This window comes from Cheilinus undulatus, linkage group 21, assembly GCF_018320785.1.
Source record: "Cheilinus undulatus linkage group 21, ASM1832078v1, whole genome shotgun sequence".
Taxonomy (NCBI): domain Eukaryota; kingdom Metazoa; phylum Chordata; class Actinopteri; order Labriformes; family Labridae; genus Cheilinus; species Cheilinus undulatus.
The window spans coordinates 34227070-34245566 of NC_054885.1; the positions used below are offsets into that span (position 1 = coordinate 34227070).

Genomic DNA, 18497 nt, shown 5'->3' on the forward strand with positions numbered 1-18497 from the left:
AGGTCAGTGCACATGCACCTGCTGCACCTGGTTGGAAACCTGGTTTTCCCCCAAAGTCTTCATTGTGTAAAATAATATAAGGGGTCAAAACAAAGCAGTGACGAAAATAGCATCCACTTGAAGCCTATGAGAATGTGCATTGTGCTATTTTTTTTAAAAAAGGGCCATATCTGAAGTTAGAGTTGAATAAAATCATCTTTAAAATAATCCCTAGATAAAGATTTTTATCTGGAACTGGCAATCAATCTTTCTTCCTAAATAAAATAAAATTTTAGCATAAAGTTTATCAGTGGGAACATTAAGTATCTTGTCTTTGGGATGCATTTGATCAAATATAGGTTAAATAGTCGTTATTTTATTTCCATTTAAACAACAGTCCCAACTTATTTGGAATTGGGGTTTGTACCTGGTTTCAGTCTTTATGATCACTTTCATGATTCACCACTCCTTGCACCCACATTTTCAGCTTTAATTAGCTGCTAAAGTTGAAAAGATGACATTTCTATCAGCAGGTAGCATCAAAACTTCAAGCCATTCATGCAATTTATTATTTGTCCTGATAACAGGGAGATTATCCTGTTATCTCTGACAAAGCTTGTGTTCTTAAGATAACTAAATGGCATTCTTGAGTAAACTGTTTAAACAACAAAGCCATGTTGAACCCCTGTAATAAAGCTTTCCCTCTCCAAAAGAGCCACAGTTTATTCGGAGCAGTTTCAATTACAACATGCATTTATATGAAGCCTGTTACAGGATTTTCAGATACAGCTTTGGCACTAGTAAGCATCTCTACTCCTGCAAACCTTGTCTTATTTCTCAGCCCTTCATTCCCTCATTTGAGATATCAGGTAACTTATTTAACAAATGATCTCCAATTCTGTTTAACTTTAACTCAATGTGTCTCAGACCAGTGTCATATTAAAGCAACCTTTAAGCTCAGTATTTTACATTATGTACACACTAAAGCTCCAATGCGAACACAAAGCCTTCTCTGTATTATGCTGCAACAATATTAAAAAAAACATTTCACAAAAACAAAGAGATGATTTGTAACTCTAAATGATAATTTCCTGATTTAAACCCAGGGAATCATGTCAGAATGAGTCTCATCTTCTTGTCTCCAAGGAAGAGTCTGCAAAAAAAAGGAGGAAGTTTTGATTGGTTCATTAACAAACGAATCTCTATTATCAATACAATCATTTCCAACAGGGTTGTCTCTAGTGTTTAATCTTTAAAGCTTATTTTATTTAGTTTTATGCATTTGTTGTGTTGCACCTACCGGACCAGTGCAGCCGCTATGACGCCCCCTATGATAGGTCCCACCCAGTAGACCCAGTGTTTCGTCCAGTAGTTGCTCACGACAGCGGGACCGAAGGCTCTGGCAGGGTTCATACATGTGCCGGAAACGTCTCCACTGATAAAAGACAGATATGAGGACAAAGTATATTTTTACCTCTATTCATGCAAAAAATTGAGCAATTATCTGAATTTGAGTATTTCTGTTCCATTTGCTTTGGTCAAAAGCTGCTGCCTTATGTAATCTCATACTAGGACATAGCTGTCATGTGATGCAGTGTTAATTTTAGCAGATATTTTTAATTTTTGTCTTAGTCTTTAAATAAAATGTCTTTTGAGTTTTTGTCACATTTTAGTCATTTCAACCCTTTTTAGTTTTAGTCTAGTATTAGTCGATGACAACTCAAAACCATTTTAGTCTAGTTTTAGTACAAGCATTTATTTTCTTGCCTTAATCTGGTACCAAATCATAGTAGTGTGCTCTATGCACCCGGCAAAAACCTGGGACCCCTACTTTCTTCAGCTGAGAGGTAGAATAGCTACAGCTGCATTGTATTTTGACAGATTTACCCACAGTGGAGAAATATCATGGATTTTGAATGTAAGACGAAATCTATATCACACTCTAGTCTAGTTTTAGTCATCTTGATGAAAACTAAACTTACATTTTGTCAGTTTAAGTCATCACAGATCTATTTTTGTTAGTCATAGTCTAGTTTTTGTTATGGAAAAAAAGGCTGTTGTCGAACATTTATAGTCATGGTTTAAGTGATGAAATTAACACTGATGTGGTGTCACACATTCATTGAACCGCCCCCTGGTGGGCAAGAACATGTACATTAAAGTGAGGTTGACGGGTCCCAGTTGTCACCTACATGTTTCCGCCAGTTTTATCTCTATCTTTTAAATGTACATTTGTTTCTGGTTTTTGTACCCTCTTAAAGTGACTTCCTGTTTGGATACAGACCTGCTCTAAAGTGGGACTTTGGGTAAATCAAAGATGATGGAATGAAATGAACTGCAGAAAAAGGAACTTGTCGTGGCTAGAACAGTACATGCTGTGGGTTAATTTTGATAAAATGGGTGCTGATGACTTTTGACTTGTCCACTGAGCTTTCTGGGAGTTTTTTAAAGTGAAATGTGATGCTGAGGAGCTGTTTTACATCCTCGTGGCTGCGGGAGGATGTTGTAGTGGCTTATGCAAAGGGTACTGATATTTAAAAAAAAAAAAAGAATGCATATATCATGGACTTTAACATTATTGTGCTTAATGCATCAATGTTGACAGCCTTATTTTTAACACATGGTATTGAAAAATATAAAAATGATCCAAAATTTTCAAAATTGTTCATACCCATATGTCATATACGGAAACTGATTTTTTGCAAGATGCAATATTTCACAATATCCCCATAAACACAAATGGTGGAGGATATTACTGCATTATTAAAAGTTTTTTATTAACTCTTTCAAAACTGCAGCATTTAATGCAAAACAAACTTCTGTGGCATCACGTTATCTAGTCAGCGTTCTCATCGACTCACCCAGCCAATATGGTTAGTATAACAGTGCCTCCCACCATAAATGGTGCCATGGGGTTTCTAGTTTTGGTGTTGAAAGCCCCCAGCAGCAGCACCATGGTGATCATGCAGGTCATGAACACCTCGCCAAACAGAGCGCCTCCAACTTCAGAGTCTGGCTGCAGAACAGCAAACGCAGCACCGTGGGCTTTGAGGAAGCTCGCCCTTGAAGTCATTGCCTGTTTGCACCAAAGGAGTCAATAGTATCTTATTTTTATGGGCACAGAAGCAAAGGTAATAAAGATTGTTGAAACAATAAAATGAGGCACACTAACCTTTGCCATAGCAGCTCCAAGCACCCCACCAAGCAACTGAGATGCAAGATATGGCAGCCCCATACTCATCTCCATCCCTCCACACAGATAGATTGCCAGGGTGAAGGTGGGATTAAAATGGGAACCACTGGGAAGTAAAGTGCAAAGGAGAAAGCTTCACTTCTGCAGGTTTTATTATCTAGAATATGATTTATGACACAGTATTTATTTTTACAGGAAGAAAAATGATCCTCACCTGATTTCAGCCATGCAGGCTACCAGCGCAGCCACAGCCAGCCCGTGCACCAGAGCAGGCTGAAGTCTACCTGTAGACTCCTGGTTCTCTATGACTGACACACACCCGATAAATACAAAGAAAGTAGTCCCCACCAGCTCGGCCAGACACGGCTGAAACACCCTCTCAAATTTGTTAGGAGGTCTGGCTGGAGGCTTCTTATCTGGAGACATAAGAGACGCCCCAACTTCACCCATCTCCATCTTCTCATCAGCCATGGGTCGTCAGTGGGTGCCGATGATGTGACACTGAGTGTGCTCTCCTGAAGTGTGCACATGCATATCTCTGTGCCTGCTTATCACACAGACTTTGGCGTGTGAGCTTAGGCTGTGATGGATCTGCTCCACTGACCTGTCATTGACTCACTGACCCTTTTTCTCATTAAGCCAAAATAGTTTGCTCATCACCTGCCTTCTCCCTGCTGCAGTCAACCTGCAGAGGTTAATATTGTATATTCCTGCTGAAAAGTTGGGCCATGATCTGTTTAAAAATCAGCTAGTTTTGTTAATGATTGCCATGAATAAATAAATTACCATGAAGCTATACAAACACAGATTCAGAATGTCTCCTTCATTGGCAGAGAGGCAGAGAGAGACAAGGTCCATGTCGAGAAAAGTAAAGATTTCTGCCTAACTAGGCAGGAAATCAGGTTATAGCTAACATTATATAGCAATGAATGCAAATATGACAAGGCTTGTCTCACCATCTTGGGTATTTTTGCTAATTCAGAGGATCTTTAGCAGAGCTTATGTCTCCTTTTTAAATTATAGGTGAAAACATTATACAACTCTGCTTTGTAACATACCAGAATGTGTATCTTCAATTTGATATGAGTAAAAATGAGACAATTTCAATACCTGTTATGATGCCAAGGCATAAATATAAAAGTTCTGGGCACTCAGTATTTGTTGATAAGAGCCCCGAGCATTGAAACACTGCAAAGACCCTTTGGAAACACAAGAAATTGTTATTCTTACGCTCAGTCTTTGACGAAATGAATCACATTTTCAGGTTTAACGCACCCAAACATCTTAAAAGTTTCATGTGTGCATTAGGGCAAAATTTGGATATTCTAAGGCTCCAAAGCACTTCCCTTAAAATGTGAAATAATGAGTTCCCCCTACATGTATGAAAATTGAAAGGCATATGAATCATGTCCAGGGCTACAAAAATGCTGCATCATAACCTCCAAAGAACCTGCATGCACATATGAGGCTTTCCTCCAACAAAGTAGTAATTTCTACCATTAGAAGTTTTGAGATTACAGCCTTGTAAGTCCAATTTACTTAAAATACTGGAGAAATTTGGGGGTGTGCCTTTGAATCCAGAATTTGCATTTTGGAGGATTTTTCCATCATTTTCACGGAATCTTGGGGGAATTTGCTTTAAAATATTGAGATTAAGATTAAAATTTGGGGGTATTTTTATAGCTATTTTTGGAAATATGTCTTAGGAATTATGGAAAGTATTTTTATTTTATTTAAATATGCATACTTTAGAGAGTTTCATTGAAATTTGGGGTATTTTCATGGGGATTTTGGGGCAGAATATTCAGGCATTTTCTGTACATTTGACTCAAGCATTTGTAATATTGGAGAATTTTATTTTATTTTATTTTATGCTTTGAATGTTTTGGTATTTTTATGGAAGTTTGAGGAATTCATTTGTTAGTTTGGGGAATTTGGCAGGAAATTTGGGGGGAGGGGGTTCTTTGAAATTTCCAGAACTTTTCTTGGGGGTTCCCTTCATTTTCATTTATGGTCAGAATATTTCCTGTTCAAAGACAAAGCTGAGCTTTAAACTTATCAGTTCCTATTTATCCAAAATAGGTCTGAGAAATACAAGAGCTCAGGTCTCAGGAGGTTAACGAGAAATAAACAGGAAGTGAACCATTTCGATCTGAATTTCAAAATAAGGCAACTCACAGGTCTTTCATGAGCTCGACCTAGAGGTGCCATCTTCTAGGTCCCTTGAGATTTAAAAGTTAAAGTGTCAGAAAGATGTGTGATCATAGTAGCGTGTAGACTAGAACTTTTGGTTCTTGATTCTTTGCCAAAATAGTAAAAGCATAATAATTCTCATGTACACTGCACAATCGACTTCATGTTTCAAACATGTGATAACTATCCCAGTCTGAAGACATTCACATAATACTGTCTACAGTATGAAATTTGATAAGAAAAAAAAAACTGTACCAAACACAAAGGCAATGCGCAATTTCGTGTCCTTTCCTTTTCCTTTGGGTAATTAGTTCATAACAACAGTAATAAAAATATTAAGAAGTCAAAGAAATGCTTAAAGCAACCAGACACTCTGGTATGAATACCCAGTTTCAAGACAGAACCTATTCTTGAAAGACTCTTATAAGAAAGCTGTATGCAGTGACACTGAGAAACAGATTCCCAGAAAACTATTTTAAACTAATTTTATCTCCACAGAAGAGAGTTTGTTCATCCCCTTTTATAAGGGAATTCACATGACTTGATTTACTGAGCGCCGCTCAGATGTGAAACTGTAAAGTAGGTTGTTCTTTAACATCAACAAAATGGGGTTAAAGTGCACAGAGCATTATTCACAGCAGTTCTTTCTCCATTTAAGAGCTCATATAATCATTATTAGCATGTATATGACCCCACCAGCATGTTCAAAGGTCAATAACATTGCAGCAGTTCAGATAAGAATGCAATTAAAACATACACATGATCAGCCACACTTTTTAATAGGCATTTAAGGTGAAGCTGTGCCCTTTGTCTGAGCAGGCATAGTGGTTTATTATCAGTAATTATGACCATAAATATCTTTGAGGCCCATGGATGGAATTCTTAGTTTTTTATGATGTAGGAAGAAGGGAAACTGAATAAGCTGTATGCAAAAGACTGCACAAATCTCAGCATACAAGTGATCATTCCCTGGAAGTATCAGAAATAAGTGGTTAAATCATTTTATATGTTTATTTTAGGTATTTCATTCAGATGGTAAAATTCATATACAGAAATTAATAAACCAAAGATCTATTGTATGCAAACTAAAAAAATCAAAAAGCTGCAGAGCCTACTTCTACATCCCAGGGTTTTGTGATTGAGACTGTATCATGTTATAACAGAATCTTGGATTCTTAATTGATTATATCAGTGATACTCAACCTGTGGCTCTGGAGCTGCATGTGGCTCTTTTGTGATGATTTGTGGCTTTTTTATGTCTTAGTTTGAAATATTTTAAAAAAAACTAAAAAGGGAAATTTTGACCTCAGAAATTAATCACCTTGATCAGTTTGTTACCCATACTTATACAGAAGGCTATAAATGTCAAACTTAAATGTCCCATTTATCCAATTTTTCACACATTTAGCCCATTTTGGACCATTGCCACAAATTTTTGCCACTTTTCACCCAATTAAACTACCTTTGCATTAAACCACTTTTTTTCCCTTTATAAGCCCAGTCTTTGCCACCTCTTGTTTTCACTTTTTCACCATTTTTTGCCACTTTTATCCCATTTTTGCCCCTTTTCACCATTTTTTGCCATTTCTTGCCTATTTAAACTACCATTTGCCATTAAATACCACTTGTTTCTTATTTTTTGCATTTTCTTTTTGCTTCTTTTTCCCCATTTCTGCCACTTTTATTACATCTCTGCCCATTCAAGCTACCTTTTTCCATTAAATACCACCTGTTTCCTATTTTTTGCCACTCTTGATTGCTTTTTGCCCATTTAAGTCACTTTTCTCTCATGTTTTGCCACATTTTTGCCACTTTTGGACCATTTTTTGCCACCTTTAACTCATTTTTTTATTGCTACTTCAAGCCATTTTTGCCACTTTTCACCACTTAGATTGTGGCTCTTGCGAAGGTATCTTTCAACAATTTGGCTCTTTGCTTGAGCATGGTTGAGTAACACTGGATTATATGCTTTCCTTTTCATGCTTTCTTTTGTGCTTCCTATTCAGCAATTGTAAAGTTGTTAAAGTTGGGTCTTTATTTCAGAAATGATTTCTGTAAAAAACAGGTTTGCTGCAACTTGTATGCCATTGACTACATGCATCTTTTCAGTGCCTTGGATCTTTAGATAATTACAATTGGATTGTCCACTTTTAAACAAAATCAATGGCATAACCTTATTCATATGGCGCTATGTAACGAAAATGCATTCTTGTCATCTTTCCCCAAACAAAGCAGCACTAATGCCTGATTTTCTGAAACACTGTCACTGTTAAATGTATTTTTACCGTTTAATACGGAAACCAGTTATCCTTTTTCCCCCTTTCAAGTAATTTTAAAATGTTATGCCTTTAAAAGCCCCTTTAAAGACGGGTTTGTTGCTAAGAGATTCTTAATCTTAAACAGGCTTTCCTTGCTCAACAGATCAAAAAAAGGCTGCCCGTGCCATGACAAGCAGCAGCCACTAGATGGCAGCAGACCACATGTATTGCAAAACTGCAGGCTTCACGGCGCAGGTAAACTCAATTTCAACCAACAAAACGGAATAAAATAAACAATTCTTGTTGCTCCTGCAAACATTGTATGTATTACCTGCTGGACAGACTTCTTGCAGGCTCCTCTTGTCCCTTTTCTGCACTGAAATCCGCCTTCAAGCCTTCGTCAGTCAAGGTAAGTATCCTCCTTCACCTCTTCATCAGGTGCTTGCATCTACTGTAGAACGAATGCTAGTCGACTTTTAGCACTTTCACCCTGATTTATCGACGCTAATGACGTTATTTGTTGAAAATATAAGCTTTATCTTCAATACTTTTGCAGCAGTAGCCTAAAGTTTATTTTATTCTGTATTTTTTTTTAACTCACTTGTACCTTTATGTGATATAATTGCGTTGTTTTTTCCACTTATCTCCGCTCTAATTTTGTTTATATTTCCCGCTTTGACTGTGACGTAACGTGGACGGATCGATTTAATGGCGTTGGAGGGGAGGATCACGGTCAGTACCACTTACCTTACCTTTACGGGTGATTTACCTAAAGCACGTGTCATTACTTGTACAGAACTATCCTCATTTTTAGTGCTTTAATTGCATGAACTGTGAAAACGCTATTTGTTTTCACGAGGTGTTTCACTTAATCTGACCCTAAACAACGGACTTGCCGTTGAAATAGCCTTGTGGAATAATTTTTTTTTTTAACTATGATTTTTTTTTCATTCAGTAGCTCTCCGTGTCCCCTTCTGTATTTTTATGGATTTGTGTCTTCACATTTCACATTTGCTAATTCTTGAGTTAAAGCCCATTTTTGTTGGAGTTTTTTTTAAATTATTTTAATTATTTAGCAGTGTTTTAGCATGTATTTATTATTGTTTACCATGTATTTATTATTGTTTACCATGTATTTATTATTATTATTATTATTATTATTTGTAAAAGTGATTGTGCATATTCTTATGTTATAACTAATTTTTTGGGGTACTTTTTAAAAATTATTTTTATTTTGCCTTTATTTTAGTAGCAGTTATTTATTTATTGTTGTTGTTTTGTTGTTGTTTTGTTGTTGTTGTTGTTGTTATTATTATTATTTTATTATTATTATATTCAAAAGTGATTGTGCCAATTCAAAAGTTATAGCCCATTTTTGCCCTTAAGTTTTTGTATTTTTTATAGCTTTTACCTTACGTATGCTTTAGCTGTATTGGTAGCAGTGATTTTTTTTCAACTAAAAAAATTGAATGTATTTATTTATCCATGTATTTATTGATTTATTTTTAAAAGTTATTTTGCTTGTTAGATTTGTACCCTGAAATGATATATTAAAAATAGTCTGTGGTCAGCCTGCTAACATTTCAGGACTGCCTGACCCCTCATAAAATGAGCTGTTCCAAAACCAGGTGGGCCTCACAGAGCAGGTAATTCCCCCTCCTCCCCACCCACTTTGCTGAGGGCGTTGGCCCACTAGGTGGACCCCTCTGACTCTTTCCAGAACTGCCTGATTACAAGGACTAGTTGGAATAATACAATTAAAATGCTGAAAATTGGAGCGAATAACGTAGTAACTCTTAAAATCGGTGAAAACTTCTTTTAATAGCTTAAATGTATTATTTCCACTAGCTTTTGTAAAGGGGTGCCTTTTAATTAGTATTGTTTGTCATGTTTTTTCCATTTTTTTCCAAATTCTGTTGACTTTGCAGAACTCAACTCTCAATTTTTATTGTTAGGCTACTCATAGAAATATCTAACCTGCGAAAGAGACTTAAAAGTTAACTTGTGTCTGACTCCGAGCATTAAACACCTTTCCATGTTGAGTTTTAAACCACAAACTTACTTTTACAGCCAACTAAAACGTAAAGGAGAGTGACTTTGCTGTGACCATGACAGAACAATAGCTGACTCAATGCTTTTTCTTTCTCTCTGTTTTTTCTTACTGAGGTATCACATGTCAGCTCTGGGCTGTGCAGCGTACAGTAGGGAAGTACAGGCACTTCCTCCTTCCTACCTCACTGGTTGCACACAGACCAGCCACTTTAATAGGAAGTGTGATTTTCGTGGCTATGAGGATCCTGGACCTCGTCTAGAACTGCTGGAACTGACTCCTCTGTGTTTTTTCCTTGTTGTAAAACAGCTTCAGCAGATGTCACCTGGTTTAACCGGGGGAACTGCTCTCCGGTACTGTGTTAAACTGCTCTGAGCTCAGCCCTTCATTCTGCCACAATGGCTGCGACGTAGCGCAACTTTTGGGTCCACGGTGGATGAACGAGGGCGCTCCGAGGCGCAGCTAACTTTTACTGACTTTGTGGGGACTAAAAGAAGGAAAAGTCATGAAGAAGCAGTTTAATCGTATGAGGCAACTCGCCAACCAGACTGTCGGAAGGTGAGTTTTATTTTGAAGAACACGTATTATTGTATGTGGACTTACAATGCAATTGCAAAATGGCACGGTAATCTTTTTTTAAAGATTTGACAGTTTTCTGGGCAAAGCGTTTCCATTGTCAACCGTTTTCTTAAGGGCTTGGCTGCGTTACCTTCAAAGTTTTCTGTTGATGTCTAAATCAGTCTAAACTTTATTGCACGCCTGTTGAATCATCTCTTCTGTCTATGTGGAGCCTCCCATATGTCTGCTGTTGTAATAAATCCCTGACTTCAATACCTTAGGATTTAAAAACTAAGGTTTTCCAATAGGCTACTTAAGTACTTTAGATGTCACGTGGTTTAAAAAGTATAGTCGTTCTTAAGTCAATAGTTTTTCTGTACTAAAAGGTACCAAAAGCTATTAATAACCGACTAGTTTACAAAACAGATGCCTTAGAGAGGAATGTCTCCAGCTATTGTAATTAGACTCTTGCATACAGTCTAAATTGCACAAAAACAACAGTGTTGCCACTTTTGTATGCCAATGTTTTTACACAGTTAAGACAGGAAAAAACAAAACTGGGTGTCCAGGGATTGCATTTTTGTTGCTGTTGTAATAGACCAGGCATCATACTATGTTGCAGTTGTGTGCCCATAGTATGCCCAGGTTTTGTCATGTGCAGTTGAGAAGGCATCCTTTCTGCCTTTACAGCACAGTGTGTGCTCAGCCCCTCCCATCAAAGCAGCTCTCACTCTGATTTAAGTGAGGAGCAGAGGTAACCAGAACAAGTACTTCAGTTAGTTTGAAAAATAAGAAAAACAAAAAAAATGACAGAATTGCAGCCATTAGCTACACAATAGTTGAAAGCCTCAATCAGTTCTGACATTTGTTTTGTTTGCCAATAATTTTGTGCAATTGAGATGGAAAACACCCAAAACTGGGTGTCCAGGGATTGCATTTTTGTTGCTGTTGTAATGGAACAAGCATCAAACTATGTTGCAGTTGTTTTGTCTATAACTTTCTTCGTGTAGTTGAGGTTGGAGTGCACCCTTTCTGCCTTTACAGCACAGTGTGTGCTTAGCCTCTCCCAACAAAGCAGCTCTCACTCTAATTTAAGTGAGGAGCAGAGGGAGCCACAAGTACTCCACTTAGTTTGAAAGTGAGACAACCAAAGAATATGCAGCCGTGGTTGCACAATTGTGCTAAAACATTGGTCAGTCCTGCCAGTTGTTTAGTGTCATCTTCAGAGGAAGTAACAGAGGTGTTAAAGAGACAAAAATAGGATCAGCAGAGCCAGTGGGGGAATCCAGCGCTTTGTGCATGCATGTCTAGCCGTTTTTATACAGAGATTCTGCAATAAAGGCAAAAAGGAATGCCCGTCTCTGTTCCGCAACGAGCAATTCACACAAAGGTGTAACAGAGCCGTGCATGCCCAAGCTTACACACGCACCCCGGTGTCCCGAGCTGCTGCTTTCAATGAAACTTGAAACTCTGGATTTCTCTGTTCAAAACTTTGTATTTTCTAGATGAAATACAGGGAAAATAACATGAACATTCATTTTGATAGATTAGATTTAATGGACTTTCTTTACTCCATGTTTCTAAGTTGGAGGTCGGACTTTAAACAGTGTCACAGCCCACATATTTACGTCAGAGGTCGGAAACTTCAGGGTACCGGGCTCACTTGAACACATCAAGTAACTTTTCAGATGCTGCTGTGAGCAGAAATGTGTCTGCTCTCTCCTCTCCTGTGCAGAGTGTGATCAGCTCTCTAACCTCGCAGTGATGTCCTTTCACACTCGCTGCGGAAAAGTCTGTTACGGCTCTGATACTACCTCTCGATCAGGATCAGAGGTGGGGCGAGATCGACCCCCCATTGCGGAACAGTCACTTTCATACAGAATGGCATTGCGGAACAAAGGCATAACAGACACAGAAAAGAGAGGCAGTGTGAAAGTAGCTTCTGACTGAATATGTACCGTATGTGGATCTCCCATTATTACATGATCTCTCATGCTCCTGCAAAGCTAAGATGCACTGTGAATTGAAAGACAAGGGTACATAATATCACAGATTGTGGTACAACTCTGTCTGAAAGTTGAAAAATGTCTTTTATTCTCTGTCATTTACAGTGTAACATTCTCAAATTCTCATGATTTAAATTCTGAGGAGATGTAAGACTTCAATTAGAAGCCCAGGCTTTTATTTACTTCAGTACCATGGTCAAGGTTCTCAGTAGGGATGCAAGGTATTGGACTTTTGCTGATATCTGATATGCCGATATTCATACTAATTTGAGCTGATAATGATTCTGATACATGCACACTTTTTATGAGAAGTGTCTCCAATGCAAAGAGAGGCTGAGTCAAGCAGAGCTGGAGGAAGAGATGGGAGGTAAATTATCTGGTAGTTGTTTTATGTTTAGGTCTTCATTCAAAATGTTCAGGGCTTATGATGGGCCTCCTTAAGTGTAGTACCCTAGCCCAGGGGTTCCCAAACTTTTCAGCCTAGTGCTATCAGAAAAGCATCACAGACCAAGGTAACCCCACTCCACCTGAAGGCGGCTGAAGCATAGTTGAACACAGCCGTGCACATTCAACTTCAGTCAGGTGCAAATTTACATTTTTAGGTATTTTTCAAATCAGTACTTTGATTTTAGCATACATTTCACCAGATTATTGTGTTTTTTATTTTAAACTGAACTAAGTTAGGCATATATCTTTACAAATTGGCTGAAATATACAATTTTAAATCATTTGAAAATGTCCTTTGTTTTTTTGGAAGGCATTTTGCAGTCCCCTTTTGGGGACCACTGCCCAAGACAACCACCGAAACCTTATGGTACACTTGTATATTTTACTGATATTTAAGGCCAATATGTAGTGCAATATTGGCAGAAATTCTCATATCTGCTGGTAATGATATGTTGATATTGTGCATCCCTACTTCCTTGCTGTTGGATCAGAACCTAAAATGGGTCATGGAGCTGTTTTCAGTGGGTTGTGTTTTAGCAACAAGTCTGTGCTGTGCTTTTATTTTGAAGGACCTGATTCCTCTTTGTTCCATCCCTTTGGTTCATTTCAGATCCAAACTGCACCATTGTCAGTGAAGCTGTTAGACTAGTTGAAAATGCTCCAATATTTGGGTTGCAAATTGTCAGCATGGAGGCGTTGGTGACCCGGGAAGGTGTTTGTTGACTTTGGTCAGAAGTGGGGAATCAGGTCTAAAATCAGCCTGATTATCTTGTGTGTCCTGCTTTAGTCTATAAAATGTCCCAGCCTTTATTTGAGACAGGCCTCTGATGATTTACAAACAAATGCATGCTGTGCACAGCAAAGAGGGGAAAGACTAAACAGTTTTAAATTTACTCCATAAAAGCTTATTGATGACCAGATGAAATGATAAATCAGTATTTTGCTTTGCCTAAGAAGGTAGCCCATCTATGAACTTGTTGCACTGTGAGTGAGAGAAGGAGAGACTTTATGTAGCTTTGATTAATGAAGATATTTCATATTTCAACTCTAAATGCATAGGGGTCTCTAATCGAGACCTGCATGTGGCAACACAAAAAAGACTGGATCTTAAATTAAGATGAGTTTTAATTTGAAGTTTCATGGTTTTTGGCCCTTTTTGTTTTGCTAAATAATTGATTTATATTTGGGCTGAGATTATATTATCTAATCTCTGTACCTGCCATAGCACCTGAAGGCAGAATTCAGGGTTTACAGAACCCTTTTCACATCAGGTCTTTACCATAGTTTTAGTATTACGAGTGATTGGTATTTTTACAGTTATTAGCTACCATGTGCACAACAACACATACTTCCTGATGTGTGGTGGTAATGGCGGTTAGTAAATACCCCCCACCACGACTTTTACACTCTCACACACAAACATGCACAGTATCTCTACTATCTCCTCTCGCTTCATCTCTGTCCCCACAGACCCCCTTTCTCTATCAGCCATCACTTAGAATCTTACTGTTGCATTAATGTTGTCTGCAGATGATGCCCTCTTTGAAATGTTCCTCCAAAATGACTTTCCAACCAGTAAAACCCCCGTAGCCGCTGGATTCCTCCACACATTCCTCCACGTGTTGTGTAAGAGCAGTAAAAACCAACAGAGCAGAATGACAGCTTGTTTACTGACAGGCTGATGTGTTTATACGTACAGAATGGATGGATTTTAACATGGCAGGAAATCCCTCTGGTGCCCATGTACCGCTGCATGGCTTAAACAAAGTGGGAGTTATGACTATCTGTGAGTAAATGGTTGAGATTTGCAGAATTATTTTTGATTCATGGGGAGATGGTGCAGTGGCAGATCAGTGTGCATCCTAACCTAGAAAGACTCCTTCACATGTCGATGGCATGGGATGTATTCCACATCCATCAGGGTAACACCCTGCAGTGTTGTGGAAGGACAGAACATTTAAAAATATTTCAGAGGCTGATTGGATGAATGCTCTGTCACATAGTAGGCGTGTGCCACCCTTGGGAAAAGATTACATAACCCGAGCTCCATAGGCAACCGTTGTTTTTGGTCACTATAGGTGGAGTCAGTTGGTAAGTCAAAGTCATGCCAAAGCTTTTCAACCCAAAAAAACTTTCAGTGCTTTTTGTTTTTTGTTTTTGCACAATGAACAAAGAAATGTTGTCCAGTTCTGGTAAAACTGCCACTGTAGCTGCACCCAAGAATCTCCCTCTGCTAATGTCATCACCAGCTGCAAGAAACAGAAATCTTTTAATTTCTCAAAACTTGTTTTGATTTGGATTCTGACAGGCTATGATCAGATTTAGAATCAATTATTGATTCAAACATGTTTCCTGTTTCTTATAAAGAGGTGCCTGTTTCAGAATCTACTCCAGTGCTGTGCACAAAGAAGCTTTGAATTATTATTGACATTAAAAAGCACAATAAAACATGTTCAATGTGTTTATCCAATTGTAGTGTATGTTACAATCATGTAAATATGCAGAGGGAAAAATAAAACACTACATTTCATTAATTTATGATTATATAATGCTTATTTGCAGGCTTATTAAATTGCAAAATAATTTAGAAATTATTAAAATGTGTGATTTTAAATGATAAAAGTATTTATCTGAAACTTGACAGTAAAAAAACAAACATATATTTTTAAGATTTTAAGACCATAAAATTGAGCTTATAGCATTAGGCCACAGAGTCTAGTGCTGCCATAACTGAGATCAGCTGATCTTGCAAGCCCTCTTCAGTTGACAGCCAGCTGATTTGCTCTGAGCACACAATTGGCTAATCGCACTCATGCTGCCTTATTTAAACTGATCTAGCTTACTGCTCCCTTTGCAAGCCATGTTCTACAACCCTCCTCCACCCCAGCTCCTCCTTCATTCAGCTTCTGACTTCCTCAGTAACATTCTGTTGTCTCTGATGTCTGCTCTCCTCTGGGATTTCTTGCTGCTTCTCTCCCTGCCTCAGGCTTTCCTTGTAGGAACAGGAAGAGCAGGAACATTTGCTATTCCTGCTGCGTGCTTTCCATGTAGGCTTGTTGAAGGGCAGGGGGATCCCAGAACAGCCACACCACCAAATATAAATAACTGCATAATGTGAATAAATCAGAGCTGAATTTTATCATGCCTTTCTGTGCACATCAGGAGTAATGCGATTGTCCGCATAAATTATGCACAATTTAAAATCATTTGTGCTGCAAAAGTCTGCGGTGTTTTCTTCTTAACTAGGCTTAAGTCCCATGAGTTTGGAAACAGCTCCAGCTGTGCACATTTACATTCACATGGACATGTCAGGCTGCCTGCTCTCTGTCTCCTGCTCTTACCAGGCAATGTAATATCACATAAAGGCAAAACAACTAAGTCCTGGCTTAAGACAAACATTTATAAGACAAAAGGGATGAACATCATGTGGTGTTGGAGAGTGAAAAAATCAACCTCAGTTCAAAAAATATCAGCCAGAATTTCGCACAATGAAATTCAGCTGCTGATGTCAAAGCATGCATTGACTTATGCTCGATAATTTTGACAATATTCAATATGCAGATATTTATATATTTATCATTGTAGCCGATACCTTTATCGATACAGATATTTAAATGTAGTTTTGACCTAAAACTTCAGTTATTAAAACACACTTTAAAGTTTATGGAATGAGGATGAAGAAAGAAAAGGACTCCAGCAGTTATCTATTGGTCCGACCTAAGTCCACACAGATTTACTCATGCATATGGCTGATAATCACAGCTGATATGGGCTGATATAGGCTGATATTTACAGCCAACAGTATTGTGCATCCCTCATTAGAATGTAATAAAGTAGGTCTAAAAAATTATGTCTTTTGGACATTTTGTATCAATTGAGAATCGTAGAAATAAATATTTGCCATTCTGATGTGAACACATTTTTTCCAACACTTCTACCGGCCACCATTGTTTACAGGCTCGCAGAACAACTCCACAAAGTCTGTAGCTTTTGCCTCTGTCTCCTTGAATGACCCTGATTGGTCCGGTCATTCTCTCACCTGGAGCAAGAATCTTAAAGGGATACTTAAACATTTTGGCAAATTCGTCCATTGCCATAATCCCTATAGTCTTAGTAATAGGTTTGCTACCTTCAGTTGTCGGTGCAAGCTATTTTTAGATCGCCGCCACGAGTTTGGACCTGCTGTGCCAACTCAATGTAAGCAGACGGTATTCCGGCTTTCCCTCATCAAACTCATCAAATACACAATCCAACAACTCCAGAGCGCTCTTGTGGACAAGTTGTGACCTGTACATTCACCACGCTATGAAATAATAATGTATAATTATGTAACATTACGACGCATGAAGCAAATACTATTTACAAATAACTATTTCTTGAGCAAAACACTGGGCGGAGTGACACAGTGCAGCAGCCATGTCTGGAGTTTAGTTCCGGCTTTGCATTTAGCTTTAAAACATCTCAGTCTCGTAATGTTCCATGATTATTTCATAGCGTGGTGAATGTACAGGTCACAACTTGTCCACGAGAGGGTTTTGGAGTTGTTGGATTGTGTATTTGATGAGTTTGATGAGGGAAAGCTGGAATACCGTCTGCTTACATTGAGTTGGCACAGCAGGTCCGAACTTGGCAGCGGCGATCTAGAAACAGCTTGCACCGACAACTGAAGGTAACGAACCTATTACTAAGACTATAGGAATTATGGCAGTGGACGAATTTGCCAAAATGTTGAAGTATCCCTTTAAGAAGATTTGCAAGAGGACTCCACCTCATGATAGATGACACTCATGTTAGACCTTGAAAACAAGGGAAGTGTTATACACTCAATAAGAGGGAAACGCAGGCTCTCCAAGCATGAACAGTGAAACAATGTTAAAGGAAATACTTAAAATACCTTTGTTATAGCAGCCAAATCACTTAAAAAGCAGACATATTTTAATCTTGGTTGTCCTCATGAAGGCTTGCAAAAAGCTTTGCCATGCTTGGGAGGTCTTTGTTCCCTCATTTTGTGTGTATAAACACTTGTTTTTTTCTCTAAATCACTTTATTTCCACAGTTTGAATGAAACTATTTAGTTTGGAGCATCTCAGAGGGGTTGTTTTATCTCTGTTATTGAATTTTGTGATCAACATCTATTCTAAAATGTGTAAAGAGATGTGTTTTCTTCACCTTATTTGTCACGTATGACTCTGTTATAATGAAAGTCATAGCTTTCACACGGTCAGAATCAGATAAACCTATTTACACCCAGGGGAATTTTGATATTACAGTTTCTCTTATGCACAAGTAACTGTAGGAAATAGAGAAATATATATGGAATGCAAATGTGAATACGAAATAGAATAACAAGTAGGAAAAGTGCAGAGAAATGGACAAATAAGCTGAGCATAAAAGAGCAGAGTGTTGCAAAAGTAAAGATATTTGTACAAAAGGCACTGTTTTGAAGGTCAAAACAAATTTTTTATATGCCCTGATGGAAAATTAATCATTCCTAAAGCACTGTTGTGGCTTTTTAGCTGTTGGACAAACCAGCGAGTCTCATCCAGCATTGTTTTGGTTCTCTGTTTGGCACAGGAAGGGCCCGGCATGCAGGTTGTTATTCTGTGGAGTAAGCATTTCCACAGTTGTTGACGGGGACACAGCAGAGGGTTGGGGGACGTCACGCAGCAGCAGAGGGGGTGTTTTTACACAAGAGGAAACCGCTTTGATTTACATGTGATTAATAATGGGGAAGCAGCTTGATTTAGTTGTGGTGTGGTGCAATCTTGCAGAGTTGCAATGTCTTTGCATACCACTGGAACACTTTTCAGAGA

General features: G+C 38.2%; 2 protein-coding genes across 4 annotated transcripts in view; one reads left to right on the forward strand and one right to left on the reverse strand.

The window, feature by feature from the left end:
• Positions 1–693: 693 nt before the first annotated feature.
• aqp8b (aquaporin 8b) lies at positions 694–8261 on the reverse strand. The gene is made up of 7 exons (XM_041777812.1): positions 8231–8261; positions 7955–8074; positions 3387–3687; positions 3152–3278; positions 2841–3055; positions 1280–1414; positions 694–1132 (listed from the first exon to the last, which is right to left on the reverse strand). The coding sequence occupies exons 3-7, from the start codon at positions 3641–3643 to the stop codon at positions 1090–1092; spliced, it is 777 nt and encodes a 258-aa protein (XP_041633746.1). The 5' UTR covers positions 3644–3687; positions 7955–8074; positions 8231–8261; the 3' UTR covers positions 694–1089.
• A 1567-nt stretch (positions 8262–9828) lies between these two features.
• arhgap17b (Rho GTPase activating protein 17b) overlaps positions 9829–18497 on the forward strand; it is a 45623-nt gene continuing 36954 nt past the window's right edge. For 2 of the 3 annotated variants that reach the window (XM_041816893.1, XM_041816894.1), the window contains exon 1: positions 9829–10231. In XM_041816893.1, the coding sequence (XP_041672827.1) occupies positions 10179–10231 (53 nt within the window). In that variant the 5' untranslated portion in view covers positions 9829–10178. The remainder of the gene's footprint in view (positions 10232–18497) is intronic. The other variant, XM_041816895.1, reaches the window with a different exon arrangement.

Coding starts and splice junctions, on each gene's coding strand:
- aqp8b (XM_041777812.1), bottom strand. CDS start 3,643: ATGGCTGATGAGAAGATGGAGATGGGTGAAGTTGGGGCGTCTCTTATG. Junction 3,056..3,151: donor TTGGAGCTGCTATGGCAAAG/GTTAGTGTGCCT, acceptor TGGTGCAAACAG/GCAATGACTTCAAGGGCGAG. Junction 1,415..2,840: donor ATACTAACCATATTGGCTGG/GTGAGTCGATGA, acceptor GTCTTTTATCAG/TGGAGACGTTTCCGGCACAT.